Raw genomic sequence first — 15,672 nt, 5'->3', positions numbered from 1 at the left:
TGTATGTTTTGGTGTGTGTGTGTGTGTGGTGATGTGTGAACGCCGTGGGCTGCATTGATATTCCGCCGCAGTGGGACTTGGGGGAGATTGGAGCGGGTGGTCTCCTCTCCTCTTCCTCAAACAAATGCATTTGCAATTAGCCCTTTCAGAGGAGAGGGAGGGCAAACACGCGGCCGGCGTGGAAATATGTTTCGGGAGCAGCGCGTTAATGGCGCTTGACCTTTGCCGTCGGTTGTGACTCAATCAGTGCAGATAATGAAACGCTGTAATCAAACAATAATTACTTGATAAACTGCTCTAGTGGCAGGCGCGGGGTGGCGGGGGACTGTGTGTGTGTGTGTGTGTGTGTGTGAGAGAGAGAGAGAGAGTTGGAGATAGAGCTATCAAGTGTGTGTGAGTGGTTATGAGTGTGAGTTTGAGAGAGTTATCGTATGTGTGCGTGCGTGTGTGAGAGAGAGAGAGAGAGTGAGAGAGACTATGAGTGTAAGAATTTGAGACTGAGTGGTTGTGTGTGTGTGTATGAGAGAGGGAGAGAGAGAGAGTGTGTGTGTGTGTGTGTCAAGGTTCTGCCAGTCCCTGTTTTTAAATGACTCTGTGTCTTAATCAGGGACCCCATTTACATCACTTTGCATAAGTGACAGGTGGATTTATTGTCCTTTTACACTGGCTGACTTTTGCACCTATCCATATAATACTGAATCATCTCCCCGCAGGGAGGAATGAATGTGCCGCTGTGTGAGAATACAAATGATTTTCACATACTTGAGAAGATGATGAATCAAATAGATGAAACCTGGGAGCAGCATATGAAATTTGATGCGATCTACTCTTGTGTGCGCGACAAGCCACATCATTGTCAGCCGCGAATGGGTGGCGGCGGCCTAGTTAAAACTTAAACAGCCCCCTCCTCCCACTCCTCACACACACCCCGCATACACACTGGTCCCCCTCCCCCTGTCAGGTCTGCCTTGTGCTCCTTGAGCAATCAAGCCTCAACGATTGTTCTCCATCACATAGCCTGCTCCGGACCCGGCCCCTCGCCATCTGTGAGGTTATTACTCTTTTTAACGCAGGCCATCAGAACACACCCCTCACACACACTCATGTGCACACACACACACGGCTCACTTTTGTTCAATCTATAAATCAATACTAGTCACCAACATTTAATCTGCAAGTTAATTCTGTCTGTTGTCCAGTAGTGGATAAGAAGTTGTCACAAAATTAGACATGCTGCCAAGGATGAACTAAGGATTGAATATGACAAGATGACTGATTGATTTCCAGCTACGGATGTACATGGTCAAAATGCAGAAAATGTTTATCTATCCTAAGCTTTCACCTTCCACCAGGTAAGCAGCTCCATTATGTTTTTAGAAAGGCAGAAAGGGTTTGTAATGGTGTTTCAGTTTTAGGAAGTGGGAATCTCTGTCCCCATACGTACGTACATACATTCTTCCCCCCGCATCGCTCAAAGAATGTGCTACAAGCTGTAAATTTCGGGCCGCTTTACCTTCAAGAAGTCGTCGGTCAAAGTTGGCCGTGACATGTCTAAGCACTCGGGCACCGGGGTGAGGAATTTGTCCGGGCCTCGTCACAGTTGGACCTGGAGCCAGTCGGCTGCCGTGCGCTGATAGGCCGCGAGATGACCCGCACACACACACATACAGTCATACACAGGACCCCATGTATGGTCAAGAGTTTTCCTAGTGCAGCCAGTGTATTGGGAGAGTATATATGAGTCTATAAATCAGAAAGCAATCATTTACTGAGCTTCAAAATCCAAATGCAACATCAAGCTCTTGTGTGAGACTTGGACCAGCCATTAGGTCATTATCTTTGCATATAGGCTGCAATGTGGCCGTTTGACTGGAAATAATGGTAAGTTATGCTATATATTATGGTATGTTTGATTTCATATCTGGAATAGCATAACTAAGGTAATATGGCCTAAAACATACTAAGGGACCAGTAACTTATTCATGTATTTTGATTGATTTAGGGGAAAGCTTTTAGTACTGCTCTTATCTGATTTCTTTACTCTTTTTTTGCGCGAGATCGATGCAAAAATTGAATCGGGACCCCAGCTTGGGGAAGAAATGCAGTGGACAATGAGGGAGCAGTGGAAGAATGTATTCCCTCTTTAACCTGGTTACTGGGAATGGGCCTTGAGGGAGATTTTGAGTGACACCAGAGTGACATCAGACCAGCGGTACAACTCCATCAATGTACAGCTCATGAGTTCAGTATAGAGAGCCGGGAGCCGGAGCGGAGGTTGGGCAGGGTTGGTAGAAGGGAAGATGGGAAGCAGAAAAGATGGCTGCCATCCCGTGTGTCTGTGTTTGCCAAGTCAAGCCATGGCAGGGAGTCAGGAGCTGGGACAGTGAATCTGAAGTCTCTCCTCTCCCTCAACTAAAAAATATTTGTTCTCAGTACTGCAAGTGTTGCTGGAATTTCCTTTTTCACAGCTGTACTGGGCAGCTCCTGGTGTGAATGTATGGAAATGTATGAACGAATCCTAAAAATGCATAGCTTGGATGGGAATCTACTAGCAGGGAACAAGCATATACCAGCATGTATGAGAATGGCTCCAGTCCCATGTGTCTGTGTTTGCCAAGTCTAGACATGGAAAGGAGGAGAGGAGCAGAGCGTGGCCCGGGGGGTCAGGAGGTGAGGCCCGGTGAGGAGGGAGAAACCGATAAACAGTCGTGTCTTCGCCGCTTGGTGTTTGACGGGAAGCCAAGGAAGCACCCTGGGACCAACCTTGGCACGTTAGCGTACATTTTCCAAACGCTGCGGGCCTGTGAGGACGGGCTGAAGAGTGACTTCCCCTCTGGGAACAGCTACAACATTCACAGGTTCATTCCGAAAGAGGATGGGGAGGGGGAGAGATCCTTGAGAAACCCAATTGTGCCAGGCAGAATGACTGTGCCCTTTGAGGGAGAGAAAAATCTGGTCAGGTGACACGAATGGTCATCCGCCAACTTCAAAAACTGTGCACTCTCTGCCTGACCCACCCCAGTGTGTAACTTTGTAGAAAACTAGAACTTGGATAGGTCATGTTGTCATGTTCACATCTGTGTGACACTGTTGGACGTTCCCCCTAGATAGCTAAATAACAGATCTCAGAGTGAATTGTCAGTGCAGTATTGAGCACATGGGAAACGCACACACATGGATGGCTGTCCTATGTACAGTAGCAGTCCTTGTTCAGTGAAGAAGACTCTTCACACTGCACCCAGGGCCTCTGAAGAGCTGCACGAATGATGTCACCCTTTAAATGTGTGCGTGTATTTGTGCACTCACGTCTGTCAGCGTGGATACATTAGTCCTATAGCCCTGCTGTGCGCCTCCTATATGAAGGAGGCTTCTTGTTCTCTGCGTTGTGAGCGGTCACCCTATACTGGAGCGGAGGCGCGTGACTCCATTTATGGAGTACCACAGATGTGCTTTAACGACAATGTTGCGTTAAAGCACTGCGGCCGAGGCGCTTTCCAGCGGCCGCAGGATCCAGTGTTCTGGGCTTGAACAACTGAACGGGAACATTGTTTTACAACGAGGCATCACATCCATCATTCTAACTGCTGGAGAGCCCTGTGAAAATGATGAGGGGCCATTGTGGCGATAATAGCTGAAGGTTGTCCACTGCCATGTGTCTCTGCCTCTTTCGCTGAGATGATGCTAGTGGAAGGCTTTGTTAAAAACATACTTACATGGAGAGGATTAAACGGAACTCTTTTGTGTCTACTTGTCTCCATTTGGAGCGGCTAAAGGCGTAACTCGACACAGATGAAGCCCAGCAGGCCGTCGGCCATGAGCCACCGATGGCATTTCACTCGGTGTTTGTACTGTACTATGCCAATGTTGTGCCTGCGAGCGTCCCAACCCTACAAACTGAAGCAAACATTCAGCTTTATTGATAGCGTTTGGCTGATCTTTTTGAATCTGTGTGTGTGTGTGTGTGTGTGTTTGTGTGTGTGGTTCAGTGTTTTGCCAAGCCTCCCCTGACAACGGCAAACAAACATAGCTATAGAGGCAGCGAGTCGCTCGAAACCCGCAGCACCTGACTTTTTAGCCAATGGCAACACAGCAATCGCCATGTTACCAACATCCCATGATGCTCTTCAGGACCCTTGACCTCATGTCATTGATACTGTAACTCTTATCTTTGGCTTCCTGCCCTGCCTATATTCCCAAGTTTATATTGCCCTCATTAAATACTGAGCAACTCAATGGCTCACTGTTTGGCCTGTCACTTATTTGTCATTATGTCGAACAAGGTAATAGCTTTTTAGCGGGAGATAGGAGAATGTGGGACAAGGGGGCTTGGCTTGGAGCAACGCAACCCAGGACGGAGTGACGGGGTCCTGGGGACACAGGTTAGCAGCATGGCCTGCCTGCTTTTCTTTAAACACATTTCACACACAGGCTTTTGTTTTTTAATCTCTTTTAGCCTTGTTGCGCGTTTTATTCTTTCAATAGCTGGCGTCTTTATCATTCATCGTATTAACTCGCATTTATTGTTTTATTGTTTGCAAAGGACTGGTGTTGAAAAGTGCTGTACAAATAAAGTGTGTACAGATAGATTGTGCAGTGTTGTTGCCATTATATCACAACGGCCTCTCCCTCTGCTGGGTGAGGCCGGGTGACACACCGTAGGTAGGGCCTGCCTGTGTGTTCGCCTCGCTAGTTTTCAGTCGCAAGACAAACAAGCTGACACTGGCCGGAACACATGTGAGTAATGTGTCAGCAGCCAAGTCAAACATTAAACCCCAAACCAGGCATGAATGACTGAGCTCTTGGTGGGTGCTAGAGAGGGTCTCGATATGTGGCGCGTATTCAGGGCTGCGGTCAGCAAAATGAAACGGAGCGGCAGAACAAGCAGGAAAACAGCAGCAGTTGTGTGTCCAAAAGAAAGACTGAAATATAAAACCTGAAAATGTAGTGTAAGATTTAATAGAAAGATAGAAAGACTTGTTGATTTGTTGTTGAAAGCGAAGGCCTTTTTTATTAGTGTGACATTAGTACTGTGTATAGTCTTTTTTTGGTTACACTTTTAGCGAGGTGATTAAGTTTTAGCGTGGACTCTAGTGTCACTTCATGTATTAATAATGTTCTTAATTCTCATTTCTATTATGATAATATTGCTGCTAGTCTTTTGCTGTCTGCTCTGTTGTGTGGGTCACAAGGACGTGCAATGCTTCCTTTTATTTTAGCTGATTATTCTGTTTGTTTTGTTCCTTTTATTGTCCAGCACTTTGTAACTGTGTTAAGAAAAGTGCTTTACAAATATAGTTGTTAGTAGTACAACATTAGCTCTTGGGACCTGAGTTGGGTCAGCGGTGTATGTGCGTGTTTGCATGTGCGTGCGTGTGTGTTTGTGTGTGTGTGGCTACCTGGAAGTGCAGCACCCCCCTCCCATACAGGTGGACAATTGTTGCCGCTATCAGCTCGGCCCATTAATTAGTGTAATTAGTCTTGCTGTGGGCAATAAGGGCCTGATAGGAGCTGACGGCCTTCAGCCCGCACGCCCACTCGGCCCGTTTACCTTCCCCGATAAGTTTGTGAGCTCGCTAATCGGACACATTAATCACTTTGGCCCCAGCGCGCCGCTCGGCTGTTTGCTGTTGCATTAAGACGCGTTATCTCTATTGGAGCCAATGGAGGGTGCGGTAAAACAGAGAGGGGAACAACCTATACCTGCCCGCACACGGACGCGGAATAGCCCTTTAATGGACACAGTTGAGTATTGTTAATCAGCTTTTACAATGGCTGGCCTGTCATCGCTAATGACTGAACGATAGCAGAGTTTTGTTGTTGAAGTGCTCGAGGAAGTTTGCTATCAGGCGGGAGTTCATTGTTTGAAAGAGACGAGCGGGGAAACTTGATTTTTTTCAATTTATCTCTTTAACATCAAACTGACCCCAAATCTGTTAGTCAACAAAGCTATTACAGTGTCGGTCTCAGGCCCTAATAGGCGGATCGTCCGCAGGCTCTGGAAGCCCGGGAACCTTCCCCTCAGGAAGCATATGGAAGGAGTATTGAGGCCACCCTGAAGTCAGCCCAGCTCCACAAGCCCTTTGAAGACTTTGCTCTTTTTCCACCCTCACTTTCCCTCTTTCTGTCTGATCCCTCTTTATCCCCTCTCTTCTGCCTCCCTGTCTATCTCTGTTTCACTCATCCTATTCTTCATCCTCTCTTTTATCCTGGGATCACTTCTTTAGCCCTTTGATTAGCATACCAAAGCCCCTCTGCATTTCCCCATGCTTTAAGTGCCATTAATGCTAATTGGAGGCGGGGAACTTCTCTAAGTAGCTCTCCGCAGGTCTATTTGTACACCTGGTGGGGGGCTGTGTGTGTGTGTGTGTGTGTGTGTGTGTATGTGTGTGTGTGGAGAGGAGGGCACCTCATGCCCCAGCCCTAAACCTCACCCCTCCTCCCATTCCTCTCTTGGAGTTGTCCAATATGCGGTCGCCATGGCACAGCTGTAACATCCCCTCTGGCACTGCTCTCAGTATATTGATGTGGAGTTGAACTGTTTACCGCCGCTGTTTGACCAGTTGAGCCTCTGATGGTTGCACACACACATACACACACACACATACACATATACACACATATTCACACACATATATATACATTCACAATATGCATACATTGCTGCCATGTCACAGCGTACTGGGCCAATGTGTGTGTATTTGTTTCTGTTTGTATGTGCAAAGTGTGTGTGTGTGTGTGTGAGAGAGAGGGAGAGAGAAAGACCAAAGCTGAATGACCTTAGTAATAGCTACCTGTGGTTGTCCTAGCAGCCAGTCAGTATGTGTGTTTCCAATCTGCTGGAAGTTATCGGGTAAAACAAGGACACTCTCCTTGGACAGGTGGATACTCCTGAGTGGCAGGTAGGGGGGAAACAAGGTGACAGATGAGGGCTGATATGTTGCCACTGCTGGATGTAAACCTCATATCAAAAAGACAACTTTTCAGGAATTTAGAAATATGGCTTTATTTTCAGTTTGGAATTTTATCATAAGCGTTGCATGGCCCTAGGCTCTAAATAGCTAGCACAGAGTCCAACTACGAAAGGTACATATACTGGAGAAAATGTGTGGGGTAGCTGTAAGCACCTGGAGAAGTAGTAGTAGTACTAGTACTAGTGTAGTAGCAGCAGTAACAGCAGAAATTGTAGCAGTAGTAGTAGTAGTAGTAGCAGCAGTAATAGTTGCAGTTGCGGTAATAGTAGCAGCAGCAGTAGTTGTAGTAGTAATAGTAATAGCAATAGTAGTGGTTGCAGTAGTAGTAGTAGTAGCAGTAGTAGTTGTATTTGTAGTAGTAGTAGCAGCAGTAGTAATAGTCACATTGTGATCTCACATACACACAGAGCAACCACAAACAAAATGCTTAATAAATGTACACTGCACCAGCACAAAGTCCAATTAAGCTATCAGAGCTTGGCAACTGTGATGAATAGAAGGTAGAATATGTGTGTTTATTTTATCATTAGAATATCACCATCCTAGGCAAAGAGGCACGTTGTGTTATGCTACGGTTAGCACGCGTGGCACTGAAGGAGCAAATTGGATTGGTATTACAGTATGTAAGCCCAGTCTTATATCCTGATGAGCGCCGACAAACAAATTGGATTGGTGGCGTGTAAATCTGATGCAGTTTGATGAGCCGAAGGGGCAAATTGAATTCTCAACAATGTAAATCTGTAGCGGCTCGATGGCTTCTCGCGGGCTCCAGCCCTGCCGCCGCTTAAATCATGCGATTGTTCCCTGCTGTTCCAAGATACAATCTCTCTTGGCCATTTGCCGCGGCACCTAATCTCTTTTTGATGACCGTGTAGGGATGTAGCTATACATATGGGAAACTGAATCTCCCTCTGGCCCGCTCTGCCTACATCACTCTCACTCCTCCTTTTCTCCTCTCTCTCTTTCTCTGTTTCTATCCCCTCTCGCTCGCTCGCACACACACACACACACACACACACACAACCTGTACAGTTGGCAGAGAAGGATTGCTTTGATTGAGCCATCCATGTGTGTTGATTCAGGAGATTACTCAGATGATTGGCCATACTAATGGACCTCCTGTTTTCTCAGGAAAACATTGTGATCTCTCTGTTTCTGAGATAAGGCAGATGACGTGACATCTCATGTTTATTATCCTTCTGTAACCCTGTTGATTCATATCCCTCATTTTTTAATGCTTTCCTTACTGGCTTTTCTTTATCGTCTTATTGTTTGTAAAAAAAAAAACTTTGCACCTCTCTGAGAAGCTGCTGTATACATTCAATTTATTATTATCATCTGTATTATAAAGTTCATTATTACCTGCCATGCCATGCCATGTATATATGCATAAATGTTTGTCATGTATACCTCTCTTTTCTAACTCACACTTATTGATTGACTAATTGCTTCTGTTGCTTTTCAGTTATCCGTACAGTGAAGACAGCAGTCAGGGGAAGGAGTACATGAACACCAGATGCCCTGCCTGGTGTGACCGAATCCTCATGTCTGCCTCTGCCAGAGATCTGGTTTTAAAGGTGAGTTTCACTGCGGGACCATCTCTAACCTAAAGCTATCATCTCCGCCCCATATTCAAATCGGGGGTTCCTATGTGTCTTGTGACCAAAACCATCATCAGTTCTTCCATCAAGGTGCCTTTGAGCGAGGCCTTCAACACCCAACGCCCATGTTTTAAAAATGTCCCCCTCTCTCTATTTCTACAAATCCATTCTCCTTGATCCACATTGTTACCCCCACTTTCCCCTCTCCCCCCCCCCTCCCTCTGTCAGCTCACAGATGGAAGGATGAAGTGTCTGTGAATATTCATTCGGAGCGCTAAGACTCGGGTCCACACAGACAGTATATATATCCCGGCACTTATAGAGTTCCAGTGGGCCCTATCTTCTTCATAAAGCCACAGATCTGTCTCCTTCCTCGGAGAGTCCACCCCGCAGGCCCCCACCCAGCTTCAAATCCATCCCAGCATTGTAAACGCCAACCAATCTGCCACCTCTCTCTCTCGCTCTCTCTCTCTCCCCCTCTCTCTTTCCCCCCCTCCTACATTCTGTGCTGCAGTCTGTTCACCCTTGAGTCCCTATTTTGTTTGCTGGATTACTCAGAGATCCACTATACAGCCCTGCAAAAGTTTTCCCAGATTGTTTCCATAAGAAGATGACTTTGGGTTTGGGAAAAAAGGGGCAGGGATTTGGAACCATGCTGCCATGACCCCCCACTGTAAGATGTAAGCCTCATTCCTGACATTTTAGATCCTCGAAGGTCGGATTCGCCGATTCTCCGCACAGTACTCCACGTTGAATTTAGAGGCCCGAGTCTTTTAAATGCACTGGAACACGCAGGCTTTCATCTGTTAATGTGTGTGAAAGAGATGCAGCACTGTATTGTACAGTAATAGTCCACAGTGGGGGGCTGCTCAGGAAGTTTGGCTTTCTTTTGTCCTCCACAAATGAGAAATTCCTTCCTGCTCTTTCTTCTCGTCGACTGAAGCATCACAAGGAGGTTTAACTTTGCAGCCGCACTGCAACAATTACTCTCATCACTCTGAAAATCGAATTACAAGAAGTCGCAAAAAGCACTGGCTGTAAAAGCACCTTAAAGCGACGACGACCAGTAATTTAATATTTCTCCTATTTCACGTCACCCACTTAATGTGTCATAATTGCGCAAAAGCCAATTCGTACGCACACAGCTGGGTCATTGTTTGCTTTCCTCCCCTCAAGCACCAGCTAATTGCTTGTAATATAGGGAAGGAGGCAGAGTCTAACAGTTAGTGTGTTCACAGATTGGCTGATGATTCACTGAGCACACACTCTTTGGCTCCCAGCGTTACAGATTGTTGAGACATGGGCCCGTAAACAGCCCGGCATGTGGCGTCATCTATCATGGCACGGTCGGTTAACTCGCCATCATGTTATTTTCTGCTTGCCGAGCCCTAACACGCCAAAGGTTGCCCGCTGGCTGTGCCGCGCGGCGCCGGCCCCGCGAGCGCCGGTAATGAATGTTTAGCCGAGCGAGCGCTCCCTCTCCGCCGGAGGGCCCCGGGTAATTTGTTTATCTGTCTAAAGATTATGCAGCCCGAAAATCCGCGATTTTATGTTGCCTTTGTAAATTATCAAGTGTGTGTTTGATGAATGTATCCCAGGCTTCGGGAGGCAGCGGCTCGTGGGGGCCGCCTGCCAGACAAATAGAGAGGTGCCGGTGCGTGGCCCGCTAGAAAGGTAGAGTGAGGTGGCGGCGGAGAAAGGCGCGCCGGCACACCGCTGACCCGCCCCGACTGGAGGATTGGTCTGAAGTTAATTTGGATTTCGCTTTATGGTTCATTCTCAAGCTCTCTGTCTCTTTCTTCTGAGGCGGCAGTGCAGCTCAGCGAGTCACAACTGGTAGCTCCCACCAGCCTGTGTGTGTGCGTGTGTGTGTGTGTGCGTGTGTGTGTGTGTGTGTGTAGGTTGGGCGGCTGTTTAAAAAGTCTTTAGTTCAACCAGACAAGTGTGATTTATACCCCAGTCTCCAGATTCATGTCTGAGTGGGTAACAGCGTCTTTGTGTGCTGAAAGCGATATTGAAACATGATTTCCTCAGATAGGCACTTAGATTATGGTGGGAGTGTATTTTGGTCGCTAGGCAAATGTCCACTTTGTAAATTACTCCCCATGTTCATATCCGTTCACCGCACTGTGCACAACTTTCAAGGCAAAAACACAGTGCCGAGTTCCTAAAGGGGGATTCAATTCAGTGGCTACTGGTGTTATTCACAAATCAAATGCAATGCTACAGCTCTTTTAGAATCTGTGATAACACTTTCATCTTAAGGGTTTTAACAAAGCAAAGTCATAAGATTCATGACATGTTTGTGAAAGACAAATACACATTCAAAGCTCCATTAGACATTTATATAACATGATTGCAACAGGCAGATTTTAAAAAATAAAGTTCATTTTAATGTCCCTGTAGATTGACTCTATTCTAACAATGGCTATCTCTTCCACTTCTCTGAAGTTATGGGGGTTGAGCAGGGGGTAACCAGGGGCTTGAGTAGCATTTTTATCCTTCAATTCACAGCTACAGCTAATATCCATTATAATTTTGCCCCTAGTATTCTCTATCTAAGATATACCAAATTGCAAAGTGCATGGTTGAGACATCATGCTGTATAACCACAGGTTTTTTTTATGCAGATGAGAGAGATAAACCACAGGGGCCAGTTCCACTGGTGAAATAATTAGGATGTTAATGGCACCTCAATAATTTGTTATTGTCCTGGCTGATTTTAAATTATTTTTATATTCAAACTGGATTTGGATTTCACAACCAAAAAAGAGGGAAGCTGATGACCTGAACCAATTTTGAAACTCAAAATTGTACTGGTCTATGGGGACTTTTATTTTGAAATCTACTATATAATCATGCTAATTGTGTTTACTGGAGCTGTTATGTTGATTGGTCATTCATGAATGTGTCATAAAACATGACACCAGCCTGTAATGACTGCACTGTGTAAACACCTTGCTGCTGAGTTTGCATACTGTGTATATTTGCCTTGTAATAGAAGCGTTGTAATCCTCTGCAACACACTGTCACACACTCCCATGATGTAATTAGTGAAATGTTTTGTTCATTGCTGTATTGAACTTTTGATTTTGTCTCTCCACAGCCTGAAAATGAAGAGAAGTCTATAGTCTATGATAACATAGGGCCCAATGTCTGCATGGGGGACCACAAGGTAACCTCTTCCCTCTGTGCGCTGTGTTGTGATGTTATGATGTGTGTGTTGGTCAAACTGTGCCATGTGGGATTCAGTGAATGTTACACTCTGGAAACACTGGGAAAGGTTCTGCATCACACCTGCATCTAGATTGGTAACACATATTTGTGTTACTTTCTAATACAACATATGTTCATAGCCACATGTTGTGTCAACATGTGTTATTATTAACGTGTTGCAACTAGGGTTGGAACGATATGTGGCGCCAGTGTTGCTTTTTTATTAAAAATCAGATGTGGTCCAGTCAGTGTGGTCCACCTCTGATATGATGAGTATGATGCAGATTGACTGATTACATACCGTGTATGTATTATATAATTGATCAGTACTACACAGGTTGGCTATCCTGAATTGATTTTGAATATGTTATTATTATTGCTATAATTATTATCATTATCCTGGGTTTCAATGGAGCGTTTAAGTGTCCCATGGTCTGAATGCTGATTCAGAGGCTTTTCCACACTTCCTTTTTTTGCAATGAAATTGGTCAATTCTAAAGATAATTAATATCGGCACAAAATATCAGCTATGAGCAGCTTCATTCCAGAAATATCACTATTGGCCTTCAAAAGCCCATATCAGTCAAACCCTGGTTGCAGCTGTTTATATTTAGATGAAAAGCTTAACAAAATGCTTAACCCCTGATGCAATTTCTCAGTATCTGTTATCAATATCATGATTTTTTGTTCATAATATTTGGAGAATATTGCCTAAATATACACCGCTACCAATGTGTGTGTCTAATGCATGACCAAGAGTGGAGGTGAGCGCAGCAGAGAGGCAGTTTTGTCAAGCCGACTATATTGAGAGTGTTTAACACCGTCGCTCCAGTCTCTCCAGTGTCAGACAGGAGGCCTTAGGCTGAAAGAGAGGCGCCTTAAGGCAGGTCTTTCATCATTACCTAGTGTGGCACAGACAGTAGTGTGTGTGTGTGAGGTGACCCGGGCGCGCTCAGAGATACTGCGGCGGCCCTCGCCTCCCAGCCACACACTGCCGCTAAAATCACAGCTGGCTATGTTTAAAAAATGTCCGATGTAGTTAGCACACGGGGGGGGAAAATCCACGGCCCCGGTATGTGAGTTTAACCTGTGTGTCATAGGTGCTCAGGAAGAGTGTGTGTGTGTGAGAGAGAGAGAGAGAGAGAGAGAGTGCACTTGGCCTAAAGAGTATTAATGAGGCCTTCAACTTGTATGTGCTGGTCCAGGCCGAGCTTCTTCCTGCAGGACTGTTGCTAACTCTCTGGTTTGTCTCTGTCCCCCTGCCAGCCTGTCTTCCTGTCCTTCCGAATAACAGCGGGGGCAGGTAAACCTAATGCAAATAAGCACAAGTGTTGTGTGGTGCAGTGATGTCGTGGTAAATATTAATTTTCTTTTATTATAATTCTAACCATTGTTGCCATTCTTTGCTTTGATTTGCTTTTCATGGCCTGACATTGCAGTTTTATTTTTGTTTTTTTGTTTTTTTTTGTTTTTTATATTTTTGCACAAATGGTTCTTGGACCAAAATGGCTATTTGAAGAGTTTTGTTCCAAATTAAGAATCCATTATTGGAAAAATGTGACATGATTGCTGGCATGGAGGGAAAGTAGAAATGTCTTTTGAATGCTGTTACAAGTTACCAGCCGTTTTAAGGCCTTTGCTTACAAACTTGGGACATCCAAGAGGCTGGAATCGTGTGTTATTGAGTTTTTGAACAGACATCAGGTGATTTTTTTTTTTTTTTTTTTATCCAAACGGATAAAACTTTCATAAAACTCTCCCTCTCTTTTCCTCTGCAGGGAAGTGGTGCCAAAGGGGGGAGAAGATATTCCGTGAAGCGCCTCTGTGAGAACACAGGAGAAAGAAACAGGACACCGACACACACACACACACACACACACAATCACACACACACAATCTCACACACATTCACACACACTTTGCACAAGCGTACACTGAAGAACCTACACAAACTTCTCAGCAGTGCTGACCAGTTGCAGTTGTCCTGACACCTCATCCATACGAAAAGCCCCTTCGTTTTCTCTCCACAAAACACTTGTTGAGATGTGGACTAGCACCCGAGGGCCCGGCTCCAGACAAGACACACATCGCTGACCTCACCGTTGCCACGCAACCCCATTCCCCACAAGAAGAAGACGAAGAAGAAGAAGAAAAAAAAAAAAGGACGGACGACTCTTTTCCATGCCACAGCCTCGTTGCCAAAACTCTAATCGAAATCAAGTCCTACTACATTATTTTAGACACCGTATTTGCCATTTTTAGGTATGCCTCTACATATAGAAGCTACTTTCCATACAGTATGTAAGATGTTTTAAAAAAAGAAAAGTGCAATGCAAAAAAAGTTGTATATCTATATTGTTAGGTTTATTTGTACATTGGACAGTATAACATAGAGTTGTTGATGGTTTTAGTGCCGTTCTCTTTTTTCTGACCAAACTTTGTGGTCCCTTCGTTAGAATAGATAGATATTTTCAGTTCATTTCAACGATTTCTATATCTATTTTTTGTTTTTTGTCGTCGTCGTCGTGTGCACAAACACACTGCCATGCCTGACACATCGGTTGAGTCTCATTTTATATACTGTACTTTTTAAAGAGATAATTTATAATTCTTACCAAAATTGTGATGCTGAAGTGTAAGAGGGGAGACTGTTTGGGTGTTCCTGCAGCCACAGTGACCTTTGAACAGTCAGTACAAGAGGAGGAGAGAAAGGACTTCTTCAGCCAACAGTGATTTATAGCCTATCCAAGAATGTTTTAAGCAGTGCCATAGACCATGCAAGTATATAAGATAATGTTTCATATATAGCAGTCTCACATTATTTCATTATTATTCTTACTCTAACTTATTTCTACGTAATAATATTATGGTTCTGAATGTGATATTTTAGATAGGCTTGGGTATCCTTAAAATGTAAACTGTTTTTTTTGTTTTTTTTGTCTATTTTTGTTACTGCATTATGGTGCCAAGTATCGTACACACAGACATGAAGTGTATAAGAGTTTATCATAAAATACTTAAGTCCGACGGTAAAAGGTCTTTTTGATCATAAAGTGTAACAAAAAAAGAAGAGAAACTCTAAATGCGGAGGGGGAAAAGACCAGGAAGAATTGCTTTTTAATTTTTTTTTGTTTTTTTGTATGTAGCCTTCGACAGCTCTTCATCGCAAATAATTTGAGCATTAAAAGGGGGATCGTGGAGGGCTGTTGATGAAACGCCAGCGTTTCTTTTTATCGATTTAATTTACTACACTACAGAGTTCAGCCTGTGTGAAGCCGTCAGATTGATCCTTGATTATTTTTTTTTCCATCTAAATCACCGCAAGTGGAAATGATTTTGTGCCTGCCGCAGAATTTATGTTGTCTTGACTGTGTGATTTGGTTCGTAGGCTTAAAAAAAAACAAAACAACAAACCCAACAAACCCCCTGCTTGTTTTTGTTCCCTGCTGGTCATTGTGAGTATGCTGTAGGAGTAAGCCGCTGTTTCCTTCACTCCTTATAAAAGCAGATAGAGATTTTATTCTATAGCCCCTCTGGACGGCCTGGCCTCTACTGTTGGTGATGCAGTTCTCAAGCAATAAAACCATTAGAGCTCAATGGCTGTTTGTCCTCATTACCTCCTGTTTTACCTCTTTACTACACAATAAGAGTCCGCGATGATTGGGCTGTAATGAATAAGCATATAGGATCATACGGCTTAGACAAGCCTTTACATTTCAGAGGAATATGACAGCGAATAAATGAGTTAGCCTCTATAGGAATATTATAGGAGTGTTGTAGTGATAGCCCTTCAATCAGATTAAAAATACCATTAAGTATGATAAGGTCACTATTCAGACACAGTAAGTTCCTATAGGGATATTGTAGTGATTTTTCGTTAGGGA

The 15,672-nt window shown here is 44.4% G+C and overlaps 1 protein-coding gene across 2 annotated transcripts in view; it reads left to right on the top strand.

The window, feature by feature from the left end:
* LOC139648481 (inositol polyphosphate-5-phosphatase A) overlaps positions 1 to 15,377 on the top strand; it is a 132,522-nt gene extending 117,145 nt beyond the window's left edge. For both annotated transcript variants that reach the window (XM_071524618.1, XM_071524619.1), the window contains exons 13-16: positions 8,437 to 8,548; positions 11,679 to 11,747; positions 13,055 to 13,142; positions 13,567 to 15,377. In XM_071524618.1, the coding sequence (XP_071380719.1) occupies positions 8,437 to 8,548; positions 11,679 to 11,747; positions 13,055 to 13,135 (262 nt within the window). In that variant the 3' untranslated portion in view covers positions 13,136 to 13,142; positions 13,567 to 15,377. The remainder of the gene's footprint in view (positions 1 to 8,436; positions 8,549 to 11,678; positions 11,748 to 13,054; positions 13,143 to 13,566) is intronic.
* Positions 15,378 to 15,672: the final 295 nt, after the last annotated feature.

The sequence above is a fragment of the Centroberyx affinis genome, unplaced genomic scaffold, assembly GCF_046629955.1.
Source record: "Centroberyx affinis isolate AG114_WGS23_722 - 3 ecotype Tasmania unplaced genomic scaffold, CSIRO-AGI_Caff_v1 ptg001209l_1, whole genome shotgun sequence".
Classification (NCBI taxonomy): Eukaryota; Metazoa; Chordata; class Actinopteri; order Beryciformes; family Berycidae; genus Centroberyx; species Centroberyx affinis.
This window is presented reverse-complemented; position numbering and strand designations above follow the sequence as displayed.